The sequence below is a fragment of the Sinocyclocheilus grahami genome, unplaced genomic scaffold (assembly GCF_001515645.1).
Source record: "Sinocyclocheilus grahami isolate Dianchi unplaced genomic scaffold, SAMN03320097.WGS_v1.1 scaffold195.1, whole genome shotgun sequence".
NCBI lineage: Eukaryota > Metazoa > Chordata > Actinopteri > Cypriniformes > Cyprinidae > Sinocyclocheilus > Sinocyclocheilus grahami.
The window spans coordinates 801,455-829,331 of NW_015505374.1; the positions used below are offsets into that span (position 1 = coordinate 801,455).

At 36.7% G+C, this 27,877-nt stretch overlaps 3 protein-coding genes and 1 long non-coding RNA gene across 5 annotated transcripts in view; 2 read left to right on the forward strand and 2 right to left on the reverse strand.

Moving 5' to 3' along the window:
- LOC107595007 (transcobalamin-2-like) overlaps positions 1–1,394 on the reverse strand; it is a 5,417-nt gene extending 4,023 nt beyond the window's left edge. Inside the window, exons 1-2 of the mRNA XM_016285260.1 lie at positions 1,289–1,394; positions 1,060–1,117 (exon numbers count right to left, since the gene is read on the reverse strand). Coding sequence (XP_016140746.1) covers positions 1,060–1,117; positions 1,289–1,291 — 61 coding nt within the window. The 5' untranslated portion in view covers positions 1,292–1,394. The remainder of the gene's footprint in view (positions 1–1,059; positions 1,118–1,288) is intronic.
- Positions 1,395–1,600: 206 nt separating this feature from the next.
- Positions 1,601–18,543, forward strand: LOC107595009 (coiled-coil domain-containing protein 117-like). 2 transcript variants are annotated; one of them, XM_016285264.1, is made up of 7 exons: positions 1,601–1,738; positions 2,217–2,429; positions 2,525–2,572; positions 2,647–2,913; positions 3,464–3,610; positions 5,526–5,763; positions 18,493–18,543. In XM_016285264.1, the coding sequence occupies exons 2-6, from the start codon at positions 2,284–2,286 to the stop codon at positions 5,758–5,760; spliced, it is 843 nt and encodes a 280-aa protein (XP_016140750.1). In that variant the 5' UTR covers positions 1,601–1,738; positions 2,217–2,283; the 3' UTR covers positions 5,761–5,763; positions 18,493–18,543. The 2 variants fall into 2 exon arrangements, with proteins under 2 accessions (XP_016140750.1, XP_016140749.1); XM_016285263.1 differs by lacking the exon at positions 18,493–18,543 and having other exon boundaries at positions 5,526–6,329.
- On the reverse strand, positions 8,415–27,877 carry LOC107595037 (trichohyalin-like). The gene is made up of 28 exons (XM_016285310.1): positions 27,873–27,877; positions 27,633–27,688; positions 27,443–27,549; positions 27,282–27,342; positions 27,035–27,139; positions 25,951–26,220; positions 24,344–24,484; positions 22,785–22,883; positions 22,580–22,687; positions 17,807–17,882; positions 17,320–17,461; positions 17,117–17,209; positions 16,906–17,018; positions 16,733–16,805; positions 16,272–16,394; positions 15,808–15,933; positions 15,530–15,706; positions 14,400–14,462; positions 14,226–14,321; positions 14,041–14,142; positions 13,732–13,914; positions 12,332–12,345; positions 10,405–10,531; positions 10,245–10,328; positions 9,915–10,108; positions 9,547–9,622; positions 8,886–9,107; positions 8,415–8,584 (listed from the first exon to the last, which is right to left on the reverse strand). Exons 1-28 carry the CDS (start codon positions 27,875–27,877, stop codon positions 8,519–8,521), a joined length of 3,102 nt encoding a protein of 1,033 aa, XP_016140796.1. The 3' UTR covers positions 8,415–8,518.
- On the forward strand, positions 19,127–21,584 carry LOC107595012 (uncharacterized). The gene is made up of 5 exons (XR_001610224.1): positions 19,127–19,205; positions 19,708–19,800; positions 19,958–20,125; positions 20,504–20,618; positions 21,414–21,584. It is a non-coding gene; the product is annotated as an uncharacterized lncRNA (long non-coding RNA).

The window sequence follows — 27,877 nt, forward strand, 5'->3', positions numbered from 1 at the left end:
AAAAATACTGCTATTTTCACTTAGTGTAAATAGAATCCATTGCTAATACGAGATTTGAAAAGGGAGGAAAAAAAAGTTTGGCAAAAGGCAGGATCGAACCCGGGTCGATCGCTTCAAAAAGCCAATGTCAAGCGCTTATCCATCTGCAACACTGGAGCTGATGTTTTTCAGCCACTTTTAACTAACTGTAAATATACACTCCGTAATTTTTATTCCATAGTAAGGGCAATTCATACAATACATTTAAACTGAGCTACTTTAATACCATCTCCAAGAACCATGCTGTTCTTCAGTTGGTTCTTCCCTGTATACGTTGACTGACAGATGTCTCGTCCAGTCAGCGGTGAGTAATCCCAAACCAATGGCACTGTCTCAAACTATACCTAACTCTTCCGGTTTGTCCTTGTGTTTTCTGACTTGTTCATTTGTTTTCAGACTTGTCATTGTGTTTTCTGACTTGTTATAATGTTTTCTGAATTGTTGTTGTGCTTTCTGAATTGTTATTTTGTTTTTTAGACTTGCATTTGCGTTTGTAATTTGTTATTTTGTTTTCAGAATTGTGATTTGCTTTGCACTTCTCGGCCACCGTAGTTACAGCATAGTACATTATAGGTTATTATGATATACACAGAATAATTTATAGACTATACAGGATAACAAATTTATACAACAGGATGATAAACAATAAAAATCTATAAAAACATTCTGGAAAAACCTCTAAACCTTCAATAACAACATTTTAAAAACACACGAAAAAGTTATAGACTACTATTCTTTTGGACATGTCGTATTTCTGTGGCAATCTTTAATTTAAAATACCTGAATAATATATAAATATGGTAATGATTCCGTATCTTTGTATATACCAAAGACCCTTCTATGTCCATCATTTGTACTATGGTAGGCTACTGGTACAGTACTTCTCGTAAAGGTATTGCTGTAGAAATAGGGCAAGCGTATTGCGCAATGACGGGATTTCTGTCATTTCCCCACCACATGACCAAATGATGACTACAAATCAAAATCACAAAAATAAAAACTAAATGTACTAAATCTTACCACAAGGTTTTCCAGCAGCCAGCGCCAGCAGCAGCGCACTCACAATGACAAGAGTAATCTGACAATGACAATACAGACAAATGTGAAATTTAACAGCATATTTAGCTTTTTATTTTGTTTGCTAGCAGTTAACTAATTTCCAACTTCTAATGAGTTTTGAGCGTAAACATTCTGTATCATACTAACGCAAAGTCGACCAATGTGCTTAGAAAGTGGTAGTAGTTCTTACCATTTTAAGGCCAAGTTAGCTATTCTGTTGAATCCAGTTAAAAATGAACAACTGACACATACTAACACATTATGGCAGTAGAGGCGGAGTTAGTTACTCATCTACAGAGTTTGTAGTTTTGCAACGTATTGTCGACCTGTGCTCTAAATTATCTGTTTTCTTCTATTTTCGTCTTTTCTTCACTCGGTTTTTTCTAATGTTTCACAACAAGAACATTTCTCATCTTTCTTCCCAAACGTGAGTTTGTTTACTGTTATTATAGCGCACTTCCGGTTTAAGAACTACAAAACCAATGAACTACAAATCCCGTGAATCCCCGTTCACTATCACACTGTACTAGAAACGCGTCTTAAAATTTAGGCTCTTGCAACTTCTCTTGCCAGTTGTCTTTAGCCACTTTTCCACATTTTAAGCGAAGTTGGCTTTACGCTTTTGTGGGGCGTGTGAAAGGTAAGTGTTTGTGTTCGTAATGGAAGAACAGACTGTTTTGTTGTGCATGTTGTGGGGCGTATGACTGGAGGATGTTTCAAGCTGCAGCCAGCGATCATTTCAAGTTATTCTTATCCAGAGAACCAAAATATTTCTTAATGGAGAATTATTAAAGATCATCACAAGCAAAACTGAAAAAAGAAAAAAACATTTACTTTTTCAGAGCATTACAATGTCATCATGGCCTACTGTGGAGGAAAATATGAAATGACCAAGTGACCAGTTAGCTTATTACATACAGCTCACACCTGCAAATGACCGTTTGTCCTACTTAAAACAATAGCCATTCATTATTTAGGAATGTATCATATTATGTATAAATCTTTTTGAAGGTAAAGATAAAATCTTTGAGTTAGCCTTAGTATTACTCAGGCCATGTTGTACTGAACCTGTTCTGAACGTCCCGAACCATTGATTGATTGATTTTTCTCTTTTCCAGATCCTTATACTGCGTGACTGCAGTTGCTATTTAATTCGGATGTTTTCAGCTCATCTTCGGCTGGAGGATGATGCAGAGCACCAGGTCTGGAAGCAGCGAGCTGGAGGTCATCACATTCTCCCCCCTCGCTCCTTTTAGTAACCCTGATTTGGCCACAATCAGCAGGCCAACCAGAGACTCCAGTCATCTGACAGGTGGATCTATGCCAAATACGTAAGTATTATGGTCTTGTGCTTTTACACAGTCCTCATTTATGCAATAAAGTGAAGACTGCTCATCTTATTTGCCTGTGCATTTCATCTTAAAAGCTGGGATAGAAGATACACGAGGAAACAGAGGAGAAGGACAGATGATGAGTGAGTAAACTGTTTCCACTTGTGAGATTTGCTCTGTGCTGCAGTGGGTTTTTCATGACCTTTTTCCACTTCAGAAGCTGCAGTCCTAAACGGCGAAAGCTGATGGGAGAGGAAGGAGCAGATGAGTATCCAAGTCCTAAAGTGAGCCAGAGACGGTCTGTGGAGTCTATCACTACTTCCCCTACTGAGACCAGCCTGGTTCAACTGCACACTGAACCCAGGACAGAAGAAATGGGTCTGCCCTTTACATCCACTCCATCTCCACTACCCAGAGTTCCCACAGAAGGCTCAAGCATGGAGGTAGAGGCCACTCAGAGGAGACTGCAGGAGATAGAAGACAGGTGAGACAGAAATGAAGACGTCATTCACTTAATTTCAATCATTGTGGCCTGGTTTCACAGACAGGGCTTAGGTTAAGCCAGGATTAGGCCATAGTTCAATTAGGACATTTAAGTATCTTTTATAAACATGCCTTAGACGTAACATTACTGGTGTGCATCTTGAGACAAAACAATGGCACTGACATACAGGTGCATCTCAATAAATTAGAATGTAATGGAAAAGTTCATTCATTTCAGTAATTCAACTCAAATTGTGAAACTTGTGTATTAAATAAATTCAATGCACACAGACTGAAGTAGTTTAAGTCTTTGGTTCTTTTAAGATCAGTCAGAACGAGTTTCTTTCAGTTAAAACAGCCCAGACATGCATTTTAGTCTGGGACTAGGCTTAAGCCTCATCTGTGAAACTGGGGGTGTATCTCTGCTTGTGTTTGTAGAGTCATTGTTCAGAAATGAGATGTATGAAAGTTCAATCTGATGTTATGCAACCTTTAAAAACTGTAAATTTGTATAGGCAGTCTTCCTGATATATTGAGTGTGTTTGGTACAGGATAACTTTGGAAGATGATAGTGATGAAGAAGAGCTTGATGTGGAACCGGCTCAGCGCAGACCAGTGCTGGTGATGTCCGACAGCTTAAGAGAGGGGCTACAGCGGGGGATTGGTGACATTCTACCCCAAACAGTAGCGCAGTCAGTGTGAGTATCTTCTTTTCGGCTTTCTGTATATGCTTGACACTTGTTGGCTCTTTGATTCAACACATCCATTTAAATTTTAGTTGATAAAGAAATTCATAAATAAGCTTCATTTCAAGCGTTAATGAATAAGCCTGTACTACCATTGGGGTTGGTAATGAAATTAATACTTTTATTCAGCAAGGATGCATTAAATTGATCAAAATGAACAAAAAAGACATTTATAATGTTACAAAAAATTATATTTCAAATAAATGTTTTTTTTATTTAAATAAAAAGGTAAAAACTACGTCCTATCCTTCAAGGCATCCTGAAATGTTTCCTGAGCAGCAAATCATTATATTAGAATGTAGGGATGTAACGGTTACCGGTTTGATGATAAATCATGATCAAATTCCCCACGGTTAGTATTACAGTTTCATCTTTTAATTATCATTAAAACCGTATTAGATTACCGCGATTTGAACAACTCGCGATAAATAAATACTGTCCAGCATAAAGCACAGTTTTATGTAAGTCTCACGTGCGCACAGCACGCAGAGTAGTTTAGTTTTGAGTGAAAACAGGGCGGAAAAGCTGGGAGGTTTTAAAAGAGTGCTAAGGGAATTATACAAATTAATATATGAATGTACTGTACCTCTGAAGGTTCTGACTGTCTTCAGAAACGATTCGATGGCATTTTGTTTTCATCTTCGCTTCATGTAATACCTAAAGGAAGTGTTCTTAATCACAATACTGCTTTGTCTACGGAGTTTACAGGAAACTGCTCTAATTCAGCTTTTCCATAAGCGCTACCTGCTGTCAGCGAGTGGATTTACAGAGACTTATATTTACATTCAGCCTGTGTGCAGTTTCAGTCTGGCCAAAAACGGACCGAATTTGCATGCCCTGCTGTAAATTTTGACCGGTTGATGAACAAAAACAAGCTTATGTGGATTCTACACATTTAAACAAATCAGATAAGTTATCTAGAATTATTTATGGAGCAGATAAAATACATATAATAATTTATTAATCAATTATCATTTTGACTTATCTTTTCTTTATTTAAAGGCTGAAATGTGAGGTTTACCTTTTTATTAAATTTTTTTCAAAGCTTTATTTGAACATTTACATTAGATATTTCAACATGCTATTAAACAGTTGTCAGTCAAGTTGTCATTTAAAATCCGAACATCATTGGTAATGTTATTGTTTTAGTGATTATACAAACAAAAAGTCATTTTAATTGTTGTTTGTTGATTTTTAAATATAAAACTTGGTGAAGTGATTTATGTGTCGGCACTTTTTTAACATCTCCAGCACATTTTAACAATACCGTGATAATTTTGGTCACTATAATCGTGATAAGAAATTTTCATACCGTTACATCCTTATTAGAATGATTTCTAATGGCTCATGTGAAAATGAAAATCGAAACCCACAGCTATTACAATACCAAAGTTATTTTATAATAATAACAATGATATTTCACATGGCAGTTTTACTGTATTTTCGATCATACAAATGCAGCCTATGTGAGACTTTTTCAAAAACATTAAACACTTGAAAAATCATATCGACCCCATACTTTTGAACAATAATGTAAAATCAAAACATTTTTGATGTATTGATAAAGAACTGATTCTGATTAAGAACTTTTTAAATGGCTAAATAAGACCAGGCACATTTATTGAGAACGTAAATAGAATTGATTTCCTGTGGGTTTTAAATGACCAATTCTGAACGACTGAAGCAAGTCAAAGCAGATTATATGAAACTGTCGTGGATTCTTAAAGTTTTCATCATTGTATGAAAACAAACAGAAGCAGAAACGTTCCCAAACCAGCAGCAGAACATCAGTTTCTACTAACAGCACTGAGATCATTGTAAAGAAATCTAGCTTAGCACGCTCTTCTTCCTTCACTCACCTCTGCAGGAGCTGCTCCTGTATGGAATTGGTGTTGTGGCGCCCCCCAGAGGACCCTCTCACCCAGAGGCTGAAGGACTCTTTACAGAAACAGCAGCGCAAGCAGTTGGCAGTGAGCAGACAGACTCCCAAGCCCAGTTCACAGCCCCAAGCCCAGTTCACAGCACCCAGTGAGCAGACTTTCAGCCCGCTGTTCAGAAGCCCTGCGCTCCTCAACTCTGGAGAGGAAGACATGGAGTTATAGAGGGTAATCTTTACCAATACCCTTAGCATACTGTGTGTGAAAAAAAGCTTTGAACTTTATCAGTGCAGATGAGGAATTACCATAAGGGGAGAGCAAAATGAGCCATTCACAAATGCTCACAAGAGATTTCTCTTGTGCCATGTATTCTTTGTTTCAACCTGTGCTGCTTTTGTAGGTGGGACCATATTTGCACTAGACTAAATGGGAAGTATCCTATGTGAACGTGGTCAGTGGTACATTGGTTGAATGTGCAGTTGCAACTTCATATCCACTCTGTTTGCTGTTGATAGCTGTGAATATTCAAACACATTACTGGTTATCAATGCAAAATATTTTAGGTTTTTCTTTAAGCAGTTAATATTATTTCAGTGTACTCGTATACTGTGTACAAATTCAGAGTGCTTGATATGTTACAATCTGCCATATTTACGTGTGATACTTTTTTGCAGAAGTTCAACTGGTCAAAACCTGAGACTCCTTTTATTTTCTTCTTCATGGTGTCCCAGTGTTTCCCATAAATTGACTTATTTGTGGTGCCCGCCACAATATCAAAACTGACTGCCACAAATAGATTTTCCAAATGGCTTTAATTTTGTTGAATAAACATGAGCACTTCGTTTCAAAATCAAAATATGGCACGGGTGTTTTATATGAATGTGTTTCTGAAGTGAACCGACTGTCTTCAGAAAAGCATTGATGCACTGATCTATATAATGATTATATATTATAGATCAGTGCATCAATGTCATTTTCATTTCATCTTTCGTATAATGCCTGATAAAGTAGTGCTTGTGAGCGCAGAGCTGCTTTGATTTCTGCTGTTACCCGGGAAGCCGCTATACATCTGCCACTCCAAAAGCGCCACCTGCTGGCAACAAATGAATTAGCATTTTCAATCAGCCAGGCTTCTATTTTCGTTATATTTATTTATTTCCCCGGGGGGACGTGCCGCCACACATAGAGTGTAAGTCTGTTGGAAACACTGGTGTCCACTTTTTTTTTTTTTTTTAAGATGGCATAGTTATGGAAAGCAATGATTGATGAATTTGATTAAATGAATGGGAGCTTGATTTAGGAAGGGTCACCATGTGCCCTAGAACTGGACAGACCGAGACAGCAGCACTAATCTTTATAACCGGTTTAACTATCTACACAACAGAAATATGATAGTTGGTGGAGATGCATGGGTATACAAATCAAAATCTACTGATTTCAGTCGTTCATATTACCTGATTCTGTTTTTCCAGCTGAAGAACAAATAGCACTTCTAAGTCTGGCTGCAATTATTAAACGACAGTAAAATAAGCTGCCTGTGGTTTAAACATTGGCCTAAATTATTGTTTAAACCAGGGGTGCCCAAACTCGGTCCTGGAGGGCCGGTGTCCTGAAGAGTTTAGCTCCAACCCCAATTAAACACACCTGATCCAGCTAATCAAGCTCTTACTAGGCATACTAGAAACTTGAAGGCAGGTGTGTTGAGGCAAGTTGGAGCTAAACTCTGCAGGGCATCGGCCCTCCAGGACCGAGTTTGGGCACCCCAGGTTTAAACATTTTGTTTTACCTTTTTGCAATTTATACATTGTCAAATGTCAAAATATAAAATTTGTAAATATTGACTATATCACACTATGACAGACATGTTTTTAAATAAAATCAGTTTGGCATTACACTTCTCTACTTGTGACATTTTATTTATGCAGAAAAAAACATTAATACAAAATCATGAATTGTCTGCTTAAAGTTATGTTGTTCAATTACAATAATAAATCACATTAAAAAACAATTAACAGTTAAATGACCAGCTGTAAATACTGTTAGCTACACACTAAATCTGTTCATTATTTCAAAGTAAACTCAAACACAATTCTAAGATCAAGAATGATTAATTTGATATCAAAGTTCATCTTTTGGTCTTTAACAGGCCTATTTGAAACATTCACTTACAGTGAAGGGCTCTGTCTGTCTGTCTTGACCATTAACATCGCTCATGAGCTCTGCAGAGGTGGTATTAAAGGGATAGTTCACCCAAAAATGAAAATTCTGTCATTAATTACTCACCCTCATGTTGTTCCAAACCCGTAAGACCTTAAATGCGTCGTAGTAACTCTCGTGATCGCGCTGCAGAGAATGACATGGAAGAGAATTGTTGAATAAAGACGTTATTTTTGTTTTCCTTGCGCACAAAAAGTATTCTCGTAGCTTCATAACATTACGGTTGAACCACTGATGTTACGTGGACTATTTTAACAATGTCCTTACTACCTTTCTGTGCATTGATCTTGGTAGTAACCTTGCTGTCAATGGAGGGTAAGAAAACACTTCAGAACACGCTTAATTTGTGTTCTGAAGATGAACGAAGGTCTTACGGGTTTGGAACAACATGAGGGTGAGTAATAACACAGTTTTCCTATAAAATCAACAAATTATGAACAAATTCTAGTGCTGAAAGTAAATGTTAACTGGAGATGGTCTTTGCTGGTAAGTGATCTTCTGTCCTATAGCTGTCCTGGGCTGGAGCAATCTGCCAAAAAAATTTTTTTTAATTAACTATTAAAAAATATTTTTGATTTACTGAAATAAAGTAAAACATATTTGTGTTCTGAAGATGAACGAAGGTCTTACGGGTTTGGAACAACATGAGGGTGAGTAATAACACAATTTTTGGGTGAACTATCCCTTTAATAATTATTTTTACTTGCACATGGTTTTCCTATAAAATCAACAAATTATGAACAAATTCTAGTGCTGAAAGTAAATGTTAACTGGAGATGGTCTTTGCTGGTAAGTGATCTTCTGTCCTATAGCTGTCCTGGGCTGGAGCAATCTGCCAAAAAAATTTTTTTTAATTAACTATTAAAAAATATTTTTGATTTACTGAAATAAAGTAAAACATAAATGTTAAAATGTAAAAAATTTAAAAAAATCAATAACTTTTGACTATTAAACTAAAATTAAAATGTAAACTGAAAAATAAAAGCCAATTCAAATATATATATAAAAAAACAATATAAACCTATAAAAACCATTAAAAATATTTTAAAGAACTATAATATATAAATAATACTGAAATAAAGCTGTAAAATATTTTGTTAACTTTGTTAATAATCTGAGACTGGTTGATTTACTGTGTCCAAATAAGACCCAGCCAGGTCTGTGGGATCCCTGTCCCACTTCACCGGGCTGGGGCAGCAGGTTTGGCTCTCTGCTCGAAGCTGAAGAATGCGACTCTGGAGGTGCTGCAGAAGTTTAAATGAGGTGAGGTCTTGGGTGACTCGAGAGTTTTGGACGTCTGTGTCACCCTGAAGAGCAGGGGGTGCCGACTGGGGTTCGTTGTAGTCTCGGCATTGCTGCAGAGAAACAGAGAGAATCAGGGAGATGAACTTACTATGTGTTCTACTACAATCATAAAGAATTACAGAGAGAGTAAGCATGCAAATGTTGCTTCAAGTATGTTTTCAGTTTGTATTTAAGCTATATAATACAAGTGCTGTTGTTCTGAATACGAGTAATTATGCTAGCATTTATACCAGCAGCATGATAGCGGTATACCTTTTCTTTTTTTATTAAAATTATTAATAAGAGCTGAAATTGAAATAAAATATAAAATGTTGGACGAAATGAAATGTTGCCTTGGCAACTAAGTGAAATAAAACTTAGTTTAACATTTAAAATTAAACTAAAAATATGAAGATAAAAGCTAGTTCAAAGTATAAAAACTATAATAGTAAATAAATATAATAACTAATAATTTTGTAATAATTAATACAAAAATAAACTGGCATTTACCCCAGTCAGATGTCTCATCTCGTTCTCCAGTCTCTCCAATCTCTTCTGCTGCTCTGCTCTGGGCTTTGGGACCCTCCTGATTAATACAGTAAAGGTTATGGTGGATGTTCCAACAAGATTTTAAAGTTATTTTGTACAATTTAAAATCATGAGCCATGGTAGCCAGTTCGTTCATTTATTTATTGAGCAGTTCACTTGGTGCCATCGGTGAAATGAGACATGACTTAAGAAAAAAAGACGTTTTAATAATGTAGTGTTGTTCTACATGAAAGTGGTGGTTTTTTGAATACTGGCCTAATCACTCAACTTGTGAAAGTTAAATAAAAATAAGCATTCAAGCTCCACTTGAAACTGAGCATATGACGCACCTCTCCAGCTCAAATTTGTGTGCAAGTCTTGCAGTGGTTTTGTCTTTCCACTGTGCCATGTTGTTCTGCACCTGTCTGAGCTCATCATCTTTAGCCCGCAGCTGCCTGCGCAGATGGACACATGGTTCATCTGTATCACCATTGTTCATGCGCAGCTGTGCTCGAGATATGCTGCTCATTTCCTCAATGTGCTCCTACACACAGCAGTAAACAAAACAAAGACATAAATCAAGATATTCATTCATTCATTCAAAGAAATTTAGTTCACACTTTTAGTTGCTTTACAATTATAATAAATTGTACATATTGTATGTGCAAATGGCAGTATACCTGGATGAGTTTCTCTTTTAGAGCAGCCAGTGCTTGTTGCTTTTCCTCCATCAGCTGCTTTTTCTGCAGATGTAGCTCTTGCTCCTGAAACACATGAGCAGCGTCTCCTCATAAGCGCTGTGTTGCTGTGATTATGTGTATTTTGTTTGTAACTTTGTACCTTTTCTCGGCTGAGCTGCAGTACAGCTCGTCTCTGTGAGTTGAGCTCATTTTTTAGCTCATTAATATGTTGTTGTAGGGCCTTTGTAAGGGACTGCAGGGTCTGAAGAGTTTCACTCACTGTAGGACTGAACCAGAAAATATTTAAATATACCAGGTTATAAAACATAACATAGTGTTACTAACAGTATAAGCTTAAAAGACTATAAATTAAAATGCTATATAAATTACTATTAGATTTGTATTCTTATTATGATAATTATTATTTTAATTAGGGGCCAAGCACCGAAGGATCTTAGGCACCTATTGTATCTGTTAGTTTTCTTCTTCCGCTCTGGGAGTCTATGGCAGCCCATAGAACCACTTGCAGGGAAAGTTATGAAATTTGGCACACAGATAGAGGGCAGTCTAAATATTAAAGCTGCAGTCCGTAAGTTTTGCCTCTTTGTCGCCATCTCTGTTTGAAAACCTGCAATTGCAGCTGTTTGCAGAATTATCTAGCTTGCGTGGGTTGTGTGGCGGCTCGGCTCCAGTGCGGATGAATCTAATGTTTTGAGGAGTATGTGTGGCAGTCAGTCACCACACCAATGTGGATATTTACTGTACTTCGCAATCACAGATTCTAGCCTATGTCTTGGAATATATGACCCAAATAAGCATTTTCACCGGATATTGTCATCGGAACAAGTAACAAGTCTGCCACATTTGTTCTGACCAATTGAGGAAAAAAGCATTACAATAAATCACGCTACTAATGGTGATTTAATCTAAAGATCGATTAGCTCATATCACATCAAACCTTGCAAATTATTATTATTGTTATACTTTATTCTCAAATTGTTCATGTTAACATCAGCATTACGTGACTATGTGGATATAGTGTGTATTAGCGTGTAGATTTCAATTTCTGGACAGTCTAATCTCTAATTGTCATACCATTCGAATTTCATATTAAGAAATTCTTTTAACCCAAAAAGCAAATTATGCTCCCTTCGAACTGGTTGTCTTTAAAATACAAATCTTGTGTAATCCCAGGATATCTGTAATCAGAAGCACATTTAAAACTGGAATATCATTTAATTTCATTCACATGTGTTTCATAAACACATAATCGTTTCTGGATTGCAGTCCGCCATCGAAATGATACATTTAATTATTCCAGCTGCTGTGAGAAAAGGCTATAAACAATCGGCCACCTGCAGGATCCTCACATGCAATAGCCTAGTAGCTGGGACAACTTCTTTATGTTTACAGACGTGATGTAATGACGCGGCAGCATGCTCGAATTTCCAGCGAAAACCTACCCGTACCACTCAAGTTAGAAAACATTATTATAAGCTGACCGTTGTGAATCGGGCTAAAGTAAGGCGATAGTTTTGAACACTGGCTGGTTATGTATTGCTCGAATGTTGATTTCGGATAATCTTTAACCAAAAAAAGTTACGGATTGCAGCTTTAACCACTGCAAATTTGGAGCAAATTTTTCCTCTGATTCCTTGGCTCATGCGGAGTCGAATGCATACCAAAATGTAAATCTTTATAGGTCAAGATTTTTAGAAATTTTAAATATGTTGAAAATTAAAAAAATTGGCTGAGATCATCTTCAGACAATGCTGGCAAAAAGTTATGATATACAAAACCATTTTCGTAAAGTGCGTTAACAAATTTGACAAAAATTTATCTCTCAGATAGAGGACAGTCACACCATTAACCACAGCAAATTGGAGTCTCTAATGCAAACTCTCTAGTGCCACCAACAGGCCAAATATGCACTCATGTTTCTGCTAATAACTTTTGAAACATAAGGTCTAAAAGCAAAATTCCTTTTTTCTCTGATTCCATGGCTCATACCGAGTCAAATGTATACCAAAATTTAAATTTCTATGGATCAGGATTTTTCACAATTTTGAATTGTCCGAAAAATCTACTTTTCAAACTCGTCCTAGACGAATTGTTCAATTTTCACCAAAATTGCCTCAGATCACCTTCAGATCATTCTGGCAAAAAGTTATCAAAAGCTTTTTGATATACCAAGCTGTTTTCATAAAGCGTGTTAACGAATTTGATGAAATTTACGCAAAAATGGACATGAGGCTATATCTTCGCAACGCTTTAGTGGATTCGGAATAAAAGTTGTAATGTATTATAACAAGCATGACCTGAGGGCACATGAGTAGTTAAGATCTGAATGGCATATCGAATTGAACGATACCTAATTTCCTTTATTTTAGTTTTGGGCTTTTTAGATTTGTTTGCAAAATAGTCTTATGTCCCTTATTTGTAAGTTGCTTTGGACAGAAGCTTAATACAAATGTGTGTAAATGCAATGTAAATTGACAGAGATAGTAGATTATTTGGAAAGAGAGCAGAATCAGAGTATGACACAGGCTGGATTTGAACAAAATTGGTTGAGACGTGTTAAACAAATCTTGATACAGTTGGGGGAAGGAGTTTATATGAATGTATCTCGGAGGGGAAGTGACTGTCTTTAGAAAAGTTTAGATGGTATTTTCTTTTCATCTTGCCTCTGTATAATGCATATTAAAGTTGTGTTCATAAGCGCAGCGCTGCTTTGTTTACAGCAGTAACCACGAAAATTGTGTATTTCTGCTGTTCCATAAGCGTTCCATAACTGACATCTACTGTTTTTGTTTCGTTCAGATGTTTTCTGTAGTATAGTTTCACAAAGCAAAGCATTCTGGTTTTGCTTCAAATTTAAAAATGATAAAATCTAATCTTTGTTTGGATCATGATTAAAATACAGTAGTTTACTCTAATATTAAATGCAAAAAGCACAGGCAAAGCCTTAATTTGTTTTTTTGAAGACATTTCTTTTATTTGTGTTAGAAAATGTCAATTTAGTTTTATTTGACATATTTCAATTTCACAAAGAAATGTGCAGCATTTTGTCCAAGCAACAATGAAAAGACACCTTTTCATTTATAATTTGTCTTAAATCTAATTTTGTTGAAATCATGAGAAAATCGTATCGTATCGCATCGTGAGTTGAGTGAATATCAATTCATCCCTAGCATCAATACATCAAATACTGCCATGATGTATAGATATAGATACAAAAAATCTCTTTGCAAAGAAGACAAAGGAGTCTGCTCATGCATAAATGTACTATGCAATTAAAATAATATATTTATATTTTTTACACATGACCCTGACATGTTCTTGAGTCATTCTGTGAGATTGACCTATTTATTGTCTATTATTGAATATTTATTCATATAAATGTATTCAATGTAACCATAGCTGTTCTCATCTGGTTTACTTAAGTGTAAATGCAAAGAATAAAAAGACAGCTTCTGATACCACTTACTTTCTGAAGCTCAGTCACTTGACTCTGTAAGGCCAGTGCATTCCTTCTCTCCTTCTCCACTTCCATTTTCCCTCTCCTCACTGCCTCCTCAATTTGCTGCTCCAGAGTCCCACGCTGCTCTTTAAGAGCCTTATCTCTCTGTTCCTCCCACTTCCTTTCCTCTCGTTTCACAGCCTTTCTAATCTGTTAGATCAAATGACAAGAGATGCACTGGTTCTTTAGAGTGAACAAGAATTTAAACATGGGAGGGAAAAAATCCTTGATAAATCTGTCATCAGCACTTGTAAAACAGATAAACAGGGAGGGAACCTTTTCCTGAGTTTCTCTTTTGAGTTCCTCTGCTTGCCTCTTCATCTTCTCCTCATGCTGCTCTAGAGCCTCTTTGAGTCTCTTCATCTCCTCATCTTTCATCTGAAAGAGAGAGAAATGAATGTGTATATAAGACTGAACTGCAGTCTTGTCAGATATAAAGAGCACACGGTGTAACAGCTGACCTGGATGCAGTTGTGCAAGGACTCCAGGCTCTGTTTGTGAGTCTGAGCCTGGTCACTGAGGGCAGCTGATCTCAACTCATCCGCCTGCTGATGCACCTGGATTCACACATAAAACCAAATACATTGGCGTTATGTATATGAATAATCTGTCTCTCAGTAAATAAACCATATTACCTTTTGAAGCTCCTCTTTGTGGCTTTTGGTTAACTGCAACATCAGTTGCTCAATTTCTTGCACCTGAGAATGGATTGATAATCACATGTAATAAACAATACTATGCCCAGCTGAAAAGACCAGCACATATTGTTCAGACTGGTTTAAGGTGACTAGTGATAATTTGATGCTGGTCTAGCTGGTGAACCAGCATATAAATGTTTTTCATTAACATAATCTTTCAGAATATATTGTAAAATGTGATTTATTTCTGTATTGGCAAAGCTGAATTGTCAGCAGCCATTACTCCAGTCGTCAGTGTTACATGATCCTTTAGAAATCATTCTAATATGCTGATTTGGTGCTAAAGAAATATTTCTTATTATTAGCAATGTTAAAAACAGTTGTGCTGCTTAATATTTTTGTGAAAACAGTGATACTTTCTTTAGGATTCTAGTGAAGACACTTTTGATCAATTTAATGCATCCTTGCTAAATAAATATTAATTTGTTAAAGGGGTCCTATTATGCTTTTTCACTTTTTCAACTTTAGTTAGTCTGTAATGTTGCTGTTTGAGCATAAAAAAGATCTGCAAAGTTACAAAGCTCAAAGTCCACTTCAAAAGGAGATATTTTATTTAACAGAAATCACTTTTCAAAAACTACAACGAACGACTCGTTTGGACTACAACGCATATTTTTCGGGATTTGTGATATCACAAATACCGACGAATGGGACGAAACCTGGTTGAGCTGCACTAGAGAAGGCAACGAGTGTTATAGCCTTACAAAGGCAGACGAACTTAGAGCAGTTACAACCATCCGGGTTTAAATCGCGCTCAAATTGATTTGATTTTGACGCAATATTTACACTGAAGCTTGCAGCTATGGTAAAGGGCATGACATTTCCCGACCAGGCGCCGAGTGCTGCCAATCACAACACACACTGGCCCAGCTAACCAATCACAGCACATTTCGTATTTCAGAAGACGGACCTTCATTTGATACAGGAACTATTCGAGCCGTTCATGCCAGACTGGGGAGAGAGGTGTTGTAATAATGTAAAATATGTGAAAAATAATGTGTTTTTCAAACAACCTAGTATGAGAGCCTGTTCTAGTACACCCCCATAACAAACCAAAAGAATCTTACTGTCTTGCTCTGTATTTCTCTCAGTTTAAAGCTGTGCTCCTCTCTCAGTGAACAGAGCTCCTGAAGAAGGGCTTCCTTTGTTTCTTCGGTCCCCTGCAAAAGCAGCTCCTTCTGGGCAACTATTCGCTCCAGCACGCCAAAACGCTTCACTCGTGCCTCTAGATCTTTTTGTGAAGACTGCACACGTGTTGTACAGTTACTGAAATTGATCTGCAAACTGTATCAGATGCTGAAAACATTGTTATTGTAGATTTAGAAGAAGCAACAAAAGTGAAAACCTCCTTTATTTGTTCTTTTTCTCTGATCGTATCAGCCAGCTGCTCCTTCAGCTCAGTGCATTTCTGTCGGAGAGCCCTGCAGTCCTCCTCGCTCTGCTCCAGCTCCTGATTCACCTCATCCAGCCTCTGAGTGAGACAATGACAAAGAGATTAATCTATGTTTTTGATTATTTTGCTGGCAATATAAAATTAAGGAACAAATTAATGCAATTTTTATTTGGGCATTAAGTTTGCCCAAAGAACTACTTTCGTGGCTGTTCATCTCTCGTTTTACCAACTGTTCTAACACAAAAATGGCCAATTAAAAGACTAGATTAAAATAGAAATAATAATTCAGTAAAACAGACAATTAGTCTGAAAATATTTTCAAGGTATTTTCTACAATATTGACTTTGGCCATGTATTTAATTCAAAATTGTCTTAAAGTTTCACGTCTAATAGTGTAGTGTGTATAAGTGATCTACCTCCTGCATAGAGTCCAGTGTGTGTCTGAAACGCCTCTGTTCTGAGAACAGTTCAGCTTTGGCATTATCCAGCAGTCTGTCCATCTCCTCCCTCTCCAGAACAGACACACTGCGGCTTACACACTGACAGTAAAAAACTAAATCATCAAATCACACTGAATGTCAAGCAGCATATTCATAATACATTCATTTACATTCAACTGACTGATTTAGAAAGCAGTGCATATGTTATCTAGCTACATACTGCATGGAGAATAACACATACATACATACATACATACATACATACATACAGTACGTATAGCAATACATTAATTCATTAATTCATTCATTTATAACAAAAAATAACCATGCAGATGTTTAATGAAACTCTAACAGGTATTTTATACTAACAGGCATTTAATATACAAGAGGGCTGATGTCATGGTTTCACTGCATTTTTGTTTCTTAACTAGAGTGACCTGTTGCTCCTGCAGAACCCTGACCTCCTCCAAGCATAAGTTCCTCTGGGCCTGCAGTCTTTGTAGCTCACACCTTTAGGACACACACATATACATTGATCATTAAACATGGAATTTAAGAACAAGTGCCAATTGAAGCAAATGGGGTGAAGGTTCCTGTAAGCAGAACATACGTGATGTTCTGGGCCTGGGTTCTGCTATCCCTCACACTGAGCTGTAGAGAGAGATGCTCTCTCTTAGCTCGATCCATTTCCTCTCTCAGCTTCTCCAGAGTATGAAGTGTGGCCTGAGGAAATCATTCCACATTTGTTTAATAAATGAGATTAGTAACATTTTGAATGAATAAATAAGTGAAATAACAGATTGATCATGTGATTTTCATACTGTTTTTTGCCGTTGAAGCTCAATAAGTGACATGCTCAGCTCATTGAGTTGATCTCCATCTACTCTGCTCTTCTCCCGATCTCTCTTTGTGCTCTGAAAACAGTTCAAAACATAATTGCACATGATAAATTATTAATCTCCATTAACTCTACTGACACTGATTAATACAGTAATTGTTCAGAGAATGCATTGTGGTCTCTTACAATGTGGGAATCATTCCTTTTGCTTCGGTATAAACGTCTCATTTTCCCCTTCCTGCCAGATGAATGTTTCCTTCTTCTGCAGTCAAGCTTTGACAAAGCACCTTCACTACTCGTCTCCTCAACAGTTCTCTCATCATCAGAGCTACAACACATACAGAGTAATAGCGAGGAATGGTTTTAATTAGAAATATTTGCATAATGTTTCTTATGAACATATTGTGCTGTTTCTTATAAAGATTATGCAACTTTAGTGACCGGAGGGCACATAATATCTCTACATAAAAACTTCCAATGAAACTACGCAAACATGGCAGTAACGAGGGTCTTTGCCCACAGGCTGCTAAAGTCGCATTTCTGAGTATAAACACCCATAAAGAGCAGCATGGAATAAACACCACCACAGGACACATTATCCAAGCTGTCATAAGCTCTTCCTAAGATTGTCTCCAGTCTTAAATTGAACTCCAGTTAAATTGTTGAGAAGTACCTGAAGGATTGAAGATTGTTTTGAAATGGGCTGGTTTGTCCTGTACAGCATCCATTTCCTCTGCTCAGATGAAAGGCTATAGTGCCACACATAAGAACAGACAAACATTTTTTTTTTCCAGATAAGTTAATATATTATGCACCAATTAAATATCTAAAAAAGCATTACTTTTAACATTACTGTGACATATACACTACCGTTCAAAGGTTTGAGGTCTAAAAAGTTCTTTGATAATAATAAGAAATGTTTCTTGAGCACCAAATCATCATATTAGAATGATTTCTGAAGGATCGTGTGACCTGGTTGACATTCAGCTTTGCCCATACAGAAATAAATCACATTTTACACACAGCAAAATATCCAGTGTTGTTTAGAGTTGTTTTTATGGTGTTCATTTCTGGTGTTGATCTGAATGACATTAACACTTGCAGTGTAAATCAGTGGTCGGAGTCAGTGTAATTTCAGCGAGTTGACATAATTGACACTGGTGATGAGTTGATCCAATTTCCAGTCCCTGCACATTATTTCCTTTTTGATTAATGGAGAGGACAGTGTTCAAACAGGTATATTATTTTATAACCACTTAAATTGACCAATTTTCATGTTTAGTTTACGTTTCTCACCATCCAGAATAACATTAGTACATTTCTCAACATTGCTAGAGTGCTAACAGTGTTTCTTTTCAGATAACGTGACAGACCACCGACAGCATCTCGAGGCCATTTAGCTGCACCACTTGCTAGCAAGCAAATTGAGGTAAGAATGGCATTGTTTGTTAGTTAGCCGTTTTAAACGTACGTTTTCTTATATTTTAGAATCGGGGGTAGATAACAGGTAGATTTCTGTGATTTTTGTAACTTGACTGTTTAATGCGTTAAACTAACGCAAATAACGCAGCATCCATATCCCCTTCTTGGGGGCTCACGTTATTTGTGTTGCTAAAATAAGACATTGTAATGCATTTTTGTCTCCAGTATTTTAGTATAACCGTGTATAAATGTAAAGCGGTTACTCTCGTCTGCAAAGTAAAAGGCAACGGAGATAAATTATCAGATAATCAAGCAAGAAGCGTTTGGCTAAACTTATATTTTCTGCCAGCGTATGACTGAACTAATATTTGCTCATCATATGAGACGCGTGTTTGACGTGCGCGCGCTTCATCTGCAATAGTAGATACTTTAACTTACAGTTAACTCGCTGCGACTTCACTTTAATGTAACGTTAACATCTGTGGGGTGACAAATGGAGCTTCTGACAAGCGGCTAGTTGGATTTTTTTTTTTAATTAACAAAGTCATCAGTTGCATTTTTCTTGACCAACAGCTTTCATGTTCATCAAGGCGTGAAGACATTTGTAAAACTGCACAGCAATAGTAGGTTCCAAGACTTTCTCACTGAAGGTAAGCTTAGAATCTTGTTCTACTGCTTAGAAATGTACTTAGTCATATAGGAACTATGCTTGAGGTATAAGCCCACAGTGCTTTTGTATGCTAACACTTTATAATAAGGTCTCATTTGTTAACATTAATTAATGTGCAAACTAATTTTAGTATTAGTTAATAAAACTAGAACTGTTTGTTCATTTTAGTTCACAGTGCATTCATGTTAACAGACAACTTTTGATTTTTATAATGTATTAGGGAATGTTGAGATTAACATTTAACTAAGCTTATTAAATGCTGTAGAAGTATTGTGCATTCTTAGTCCATGTTAACTAATGAAACCTTATTGTAAAGCACCAGACATCAGCTTGTTAATATTGTTATCAGTCACATGATGGCAATTCATGGGTAAGACTTCAGTGCACAGATGCAAGAAATACACACAGCTGTGTCAATTGGTGTAGAAAACAATGTTAAGTTTAGCATTAACTATTTATTTATTTATTTTTACACATTGAAGGAGATCCCCACCCGCAAACAGCAGGAAACTTATGCCTTGGGCATTATTTCTCTCTTTCCTAGCCTGAGAGACCAGTTTTTAACAAAGGGCTATGTAAGAACCTTTTGCATTGATGTACTTTTTACACAATCTAGTTGGACTTGAAGTTTTGTGCTCCTTTTTTGTGGCATGTAATAGTAGTTTATCTATTAAATGTAATGACTAACGTAATGTTCAGATCTTACAAAGTGTTCTCTTGTCTTTCTGACAGGAGCATTTCTACGTTCCAGAAAAGGGAACGGAGTTCATCTCCTGGCGCCTTAAAATTTTGTCGAGGAAGAACCCAAAACGTGTTGGCTTGGCGATGACTGAAAGTGGAGGACCAAGTCGAAGAAGGATAGATGATGTGCAACAACTCGAAGGAGATGCATGCAGAGAGGTAACTTCTTTCCTTGTCCATGAAGCTGAAGTTATGCAAAAGATGAAGGAAACTTTCAAGCATAGACAATAGGGCTGCACGATAAATCGCATGCGATATTTAATGGGCATCTTGCCAGTAAAGCCGGTTCTGTAATCGGTGGTAAATCTCTACACTTGCGTGCTTTCACATGGAGCAGCATTTACAACACCGAGCCGTTGTTCACTGACAAGCTGCGCAAAACCACGATCATATTTTGCACATGTTTTGGTTATGGCATGATTTGTGAGGATGTCAATTTCATATTATTTTTCTCTGGTTTCTTGTTATTGTGAGCACTAAATGTTTGTTTGTTTTATCCTAAATCGCCCACCACCCCCTAAACACCTACTCATTCAGATTGGGACGGTCACATGTCCTGCTGCTGTTGCATCTCCTGCCTTCTGCTCCAGGGAGGAAGAAGACTAAGATCAGTACAACAGAGGCTGGTGACAGACTTGTGCATTACCATAAGGTAAAACTAACAATACTGTTGCAAAGTCAATGTGAATGTTTAAATGCAGTGGTTTTCAATCATAGTCCTTGGGATTCACCCCTGTGCACATTTTGTTTCTCTGACCTGACACTTAAGGGATAGTTCACCCAAAAATGAAAATTGTCATTTACTCTTTTCATCATTTACTGTTCCAAACCTCTATACATTTCTTTGTACTGCTGAACACAAAGGAAGATATTTTGAAGAAAGTTTGTAAACTGGCTGCTTTGGGCAGCCATTGACTTCCATAGTAGGCAAAAAATAAAAAAGTACTATAATGGTTAATGTCTGTACAAAGTGGCCTGTTTACAAACTTTCTTCAAAATGTCTGTGTTCAGCAGTACAAAGAAATGTATACAGGCTTGGAACAACCTGTGGGTAACAACCTTTTCTGTAAATTACAAAATTTTCATTTTTGGGTGAACTAACCCTTTAGTTTATTTCATGGAGCTCTTGCCTAATGAGGTGAAGATCTGAATCAGGTTTGTTGAATAAGGGAGATACACAACATGCAGAGCGGTGGGTACACAGGAAAGGGATTGAAAATAACTGGAATAATGTGTCTAAATGTTCCTTTTGGACTCTAACTGATTGCACATGTTCACTTGCATTATATTGACCTACAGCTCTCGGATGTCCATGTACAACTCTTTGTTTGTGTTCTAATGAAGTCAGTCAGTCACATAGCTTGATTTGACTGAGGGTGTATCGGCAAATAATTAACTTTTTTTTCCCCCTGGTTTATTTAATCTAATTTGTGCTTTTTTCTTCCAGTCCTGCACCAGTATTGAAGGCCGTCTCATCAGGAGGGAGGGCCACCAGCCATTCCTACTGAGATCAGGAAGGATTAAGGGCAGGATCAACCACTTTTACGTCATTGTGGACAAGTGCCTCATCCCTTGCGTTGGAACCAGCTCCTTGAGTGCCTTTGAACTTTTTAAAGTTCACTGTGGATGTTGACATCACTGAATTGAATGATGAACTGTCTTTAACTGAAAAATGAGTGTTTACTATTGTCATTTTGCATTATTGACACTATTTTCCTAATTAATGCTGTTCAGTTGCTTTGACACAATCTGTATTGTTAAAAGCGCTATATAAATAAAGGTGACTTGACTTGACTGTCTTCAACCTGTTCTACGAGGAAGCCCTGGTGTCAAAAGCCAACAGCTTGTTCTACAGGCCTTTTGATCTGCAGTGTTTATATGGGTCAGATGAGGGTGAATATATTGTACCTTCTGTGTTGGTGTAATAGTTACATGTGTTAAATAAAATTTCAAACTGATACAGCGTGTTGACTCTTTGTTTTTTTTTACACCGAATGCACAGGTATTTTTAGTCGAATACTGATTACACTTAATTACCTTAATCAGGGTTAGTATGAACACTATATTTAGTGTAGAAATAAGTCTTGGAGTGTGGACCTACTGTGTATAAACCCCGAAAAAGTGTTAATTTTCTCACTGTGAGTGTCAATTTAACACTTTCAAATTTGCTGTGCAGTATATTTAAAAATAGAAAATAGCTATTTTAAACTGTAGTACTATTTCAGAATGTTACTGTTTTTACTGTATGTTTGATCAAATAAATGCAGACTTAGTGACCATAAAAGACTTCTTTCAAAAATATAAAAAAAATTTTTACCAACCCCAAACAGTAGTGTAATTTAGTTGCGTCATTGCACATCACAACAATGCGATATCACTGTGTAATATATGTATAAGAGTGAATTCAAATAAACCCCCTAAGCTGTAGTTTACAAGGAATGTGAAGAAAGATAACCATATTTGCCATTGTATTCCTAGTCAGAGTTTACTCTATCTGCATATTTTGCGAAGTGAGTGTCTGTGGCATGCATGCAAATCACACATGCATTCAGCACACAAATAGAACACGTGACATTTGACATGCATAAGTTAATATGTTGCCCACACCTGTACTTGTCCTGTTGCTATTTCCAGACTTCAGGTGCTGTCGAACTTGTTCTGAGCACACTGTGTCCAGATCAGTGTCTATGGTGACTGAATCAAAACTCTGCATGGGGATTCCTATCAGAGGACAAGGTCTTGCTTCAGTGATTCACAAAGGAGATATAACCATAACAGATCCTAAGAAATACAGATAGAAAAGCAGGTCCTCCTGTACCTGTGAGGTGCCTCAAAGGTGTTCTGCATGGATGTTCTGGATCATTCTTGGCTCTTTCATGGTAAGGGCTCCTCTGGGGCTCAGTGAGGTCTGTGGTGACTTTTAGAAGATTTGGCAAGCATGCTTTAAAAACATGAAATTCCTCTAACACATCTACTGTATATAATACTGTACACTGACTACACATCAATGAAGTATACTCTTAAAAATAAAGGTTCTATATTAGCATTAATTGTTCTATGAAGAACCTTTAACATTTATAGAACCTTTCCATTGCACAAAAGGTTCTTTATAGTGGTAAAAGGTTCTTGAGATTATTAAAATGCTCCTCACGCTATGAAAAAAACAGTTCTGTTATTTTAAGAACTGTTCACTGAAATGTTCTTTGGGAAACACAGAATGGTTCTTCTATGGCATAGCTGAAAAAAAAACGTTTTGGAATACAGAAATGTAAATGAAAGTAAAAAGTGAACATTACATTTATATCCCATTTATTAGTAACTTTATTCATGTTTCTGTAAGTAACCCTTTACCACAAAACCAGTCATAAGTAGCACAGGTATATTTGTAGCAATAGCCAACAATACTGTCAGACTTTGTTCCGTGTTTTAAGTGTGTTTTGCTCCCCATGTGCCCTCCTTGCCCATATTTGGTTAGTTTCCTGTTCCTGTCCTGATTATGTTGATTTAATTCCAGGTGTTCCCCGTTTATTTCCATTGATCCCAGGTGTTTAGTTATCCCCTCGTCTTGTCATGTGTTTAAATAGTGTTCCCTGTTTTTAGTTCAGCGTCCGGTATTATGTCTTCATGTGCTACGTGAGTGCTCCTTGTTATAATTAAAGTTCTCTGGATTGATGTACTGGTAAAAAATATATAGCCTGAATGCACTGTAAGTCGCTTTGGATAAAAATAATTTTTGCATAAATTATTATTAATTATGTACTCCTGGTCTCCCTACGTTCCTTGCTCCGCATTCCACTCAGTAGTGCAACCGTGACAAATATAATGTATGGGTCAAAATTATCGATTTTTCTTTTATGCCAAAAATCATTAGGATATTAAGATCATGTTTCAAGAAGATATTGATATATTTCCTACCGTAAATATATCAACTTAATTTTTGATTAGTAATATTCATTGCTAAGAACTTCATTTGGACAACTTTAAAGGTGATTTTCTCAATATTTTTTATTTTTTTTACACCCTCAAATTTCAGATTTTCAAATAGTATCTCAATTGTATCTCGGCCAAATATTGTCCTATCATAACAAACTGTACATCAATGGAAAGCTTATTTATTCAGATTCCAGATGATGTATAAATCTCAATTTCAAAACCCCCTTTTGACCCTTATGATTGGTTTTGTGGTCCAGGGTCACAAATATGAATGGGAAAATCATTCATAAAACAGACCTTCTACAGTGCTCTGCTGCCACCTGTCTGATTATTTTGGTGCTATTTATCAGTGGTTTTTATCATTTTCCTCCTTCTGACCTATCACACAAGATCAGATAATAGACTAGAGGTAACTGTTTACTTCTCCTTGCTAAGTTTGAGTACCTGAGGCTGGCAGGACCAACATTTCCTCTCCAAAGCGTGTTGAGAAGTCCTCAGTGCAGACACTGTCCATCGTGACGTCGTCATCATTCTTGGCTCTTTCATGGTAAGGGCTCCTCTGGGGCTCAGTGAGGTCTGTGGTGACTTTTAGAAGATTTGGCAAGCATGCTTTAAAAACATGAAATTCCTCTAACACATCTACTGTATATAATACTGTACACTGACTACACATCAATGAAGTATACTCTTAAAAATAAAGGTTCTATATTAGCATTAATTGTTCTATGAAGAACCTTTAACATTTATAGAACCTTTCCATTGCACAAAAGGTTCTTTATAGTGGTAAAAGGTTCTTGAGATTATTAAAATGCTCCTCACGCTATGAAAAAAACAGTTCTGTTATTTTAAGAACTGTTCACTGAAATGTTCTTTGGGAAACACAGAATGGTTCTTCTATGGCATAGCTGAAAAAAAAAACGTTTTGGAATACAGAAATGTAAATGAAAGTAAAAAGTGAACATTACATTTATATCCCATTTATTAGTAACTTTATTCATGTTTCTGTAAGTAACCCTTTACCACAAAACCAGTCATAAGTAGCACAGGTATATTTGTAGCAATAGCCAACAATACTGTCAGACTTTGTTCCGTGTTTTAAGTGTGTTTTGCTCCCCATGTGCCCTCCTTGCCCATATTTGGTTAGTTTCCTGTTCCTGTCCTGATTATGTTGATTTAATTCCAGGTGTTCCCCGTTTATTTCCATTGATCCCAGGTGTTTAGTTATCCCCTCGTCTTGTCATGTGTTTAAATAGTGTTCCCTGTTTTTAGTTCAGCGTCCGGTTTAATGTCTTCATGTGCTACGTGAGTGCTCCTTGTTATAATTAAAGTTCTCTGGATTGATGTACTGGTAAAAAATATATAGCCTGAATGCACTGTAAGTCGCTTTGGATAAAAATAATTTTTGCATAAATTATTATTAATTATGTACTCCTGGTCTCCCTACGTTCCTTGCTCCGCATTCCACTCAGTAGTGCAACCGTGACAAATATAATGTATGGGTCAAAATTATCGATTTTTCTTTTATGCCAAAAATCATTAGGATATTAAGTAAAGATCATGTTTCAAGAAGATATTGATATATTTCCTACCGTAAATATATCAACTTAATTTTTGATTAGTAATATTCATTGCTAAGAACTTCATTTGGACAACTTTAAAGGTGATTTTCTCAATATTTTTTATTTTTTTTACACCCTCAAATTTCAGATTTTCAAATAGTATCTCAATTGTATCTCGGCCAAATATTGTCCTATCATAACAAACTGTACATCAATGGAAAGCTTATTTATTCAGATTCCAGATGATGTATAAATCTCAATTTCAAAACCCCCTTTTGACCCTTATGATTGGTTTTGTGGTCCAGGGTCACAAATATGAATGGGAAAATCATTCATAAAACAGACCTTCTACAGTGCTCTGCTGCCACCTGTCTGATTATTTTGGTGCTATTTATCAGTGGTTTTTATCATTTTCCTCCTTCTGACCTATCACACAAGATCAGATAATAGACTAGAGGTAACTGTTTACTTCTCCTTGCTAAGTTTGAGTACCTGAGGCTGGCAGGACCAACATTTCCTCTCCAAAGCGTGTTGAGAAGTCCTCAGTGCAGACACTGTCCATCGTGACGTCGTCGTCCTCCTCGTTTCCCATCCCTGCCACCTCAGCATTTCTCCCAAGAAGCCTCTCCAGTCTCCAACAACACTGCTCTACCCTGGACACGGAGCTCAAGCTGCCACTTTCCTCAGGACGCCACACATCTGTAGCTGCGACGCCAAACTTTGTCATCTCCATTGTCTGATGCTCTATTTTGTCATCTTTGCCTCCTGATATTTTGAAGAGGAAATTATGATGGATTTTAAGAAGACACCAAGAAACAGTCTGTAAGAAACTGTTTAGATTCTATAAAGTTTCAATTCTATTATGCTATAAAATAACATTAACGAAAGTAGAGGGGTGCCAGTGTAAGAAATATAATAACACTAGATTAACAAAAAGTAGAGACAGCATAAGTTATAAAAATAACTAACTAAATTAGAGGGGAAACAGATAAAAAAAAAAACGATTACATGAATTAAAGTAGGGGTATGGAATAAAAAATATAATAGGCCTAACATAAGATTTCATAAAGTAATTAACATTTATCTTGTGCATTTCTTTTGGAATTTCGTAAGAAAAAAAGTTGTGTGCCTGCTATTTAGGCAGACTTGAATCAGATGTCTGTTTTAAAGCAGTGAGTAGGTTATTTACTCCTTGATTTGCTTAATAGAGGTCTACTTTGAGATTATGTTGACAAGCATGTTTATAGTGCGTTATTTTCAATGTATTTATAATTGCTAAGTTTAGCGTGGCTAAAATATACAAGTAATTTCCATACAGTTTATCTTGTTGCAGCGACAATCTTCACATGCTTGTTGCTGATCAGTGTAATCATAGTAAAATCACGTAAATGGTGCATGAAGTATAAATTTGTAGGTGTACTATAGAAAAGCTCAAATGAGTTTGACTGACCAGATCGACTGGCTTGGTTCGAGCTCAAATGTCAAGCTACGCCTATGCCTAATATTTATAACTGTTCTACTTTGGACAATGATTTGGTTATATGTTCGATTACATATGGGAAAAAATAGCATGGACTACCTGACTGAATCGTGTCAAGGTTGGATGGGGTTTTATCATTGGTTGGAACAGTGCTCCCCAAGCCTGTGTCTTTACTTACAGACTGACTCCGATCAAGATAACCTGGAATATATAGAACATTAGGAAAACAACTGCATTTACTAATAATAAATAAATAAGACAAAATAAGAATAAATAAATAGGACATTAAAAATCTACTAAAAATTCTATGATTATTATTGCAGAAAAAATGGTTCATGCTCACCCAAGAAAGGGAATTCATATCTCTTGGAGTTTGCTCCATGCATTCGGCTTTGGCTGTGGATCTATTGGTGGAATACAAAATCGGTACAAAATTCTACTCTGTCTATGACAAAAATAATACGCCATGCTTATCAAAATTTCATCAGACTCTAAGTGCTTGACCTGTAGATGACTCAGTTGTGTGTCTATGGCGTCCAGTAGTACATCACAGTGATCATGGGACAATGCCAGAGGTATAAGCCCGTAAACATCAACCCCCTCATCCACATCTGAGAAGAAAAGAGATATACAGCAGTTTGTACTACAGCAGATACAGGATAAGCATGAAAGGGACATTTCGATGGTTTCTGACCTACAGAGAGCAGCTCATCAGTGTTTTCTCCAGATCTTTCATTTTCCATCGTTGTTCTAAAATGAGAAAGTTCATTTCTGCATGAGAATGCAATATAAAACTAACTTAGCTCTTTGGAATCTAAAGCATTTGCGTTTAAATTAAAGTTGCCAATTTTAAGGGGGGAGCTGTTGGGTATATGGTTGCCTAGGAAACGCAGCAGAAAGGGTCCCAAACAAACACTAGGGACTCCTAAAGAACCTCAT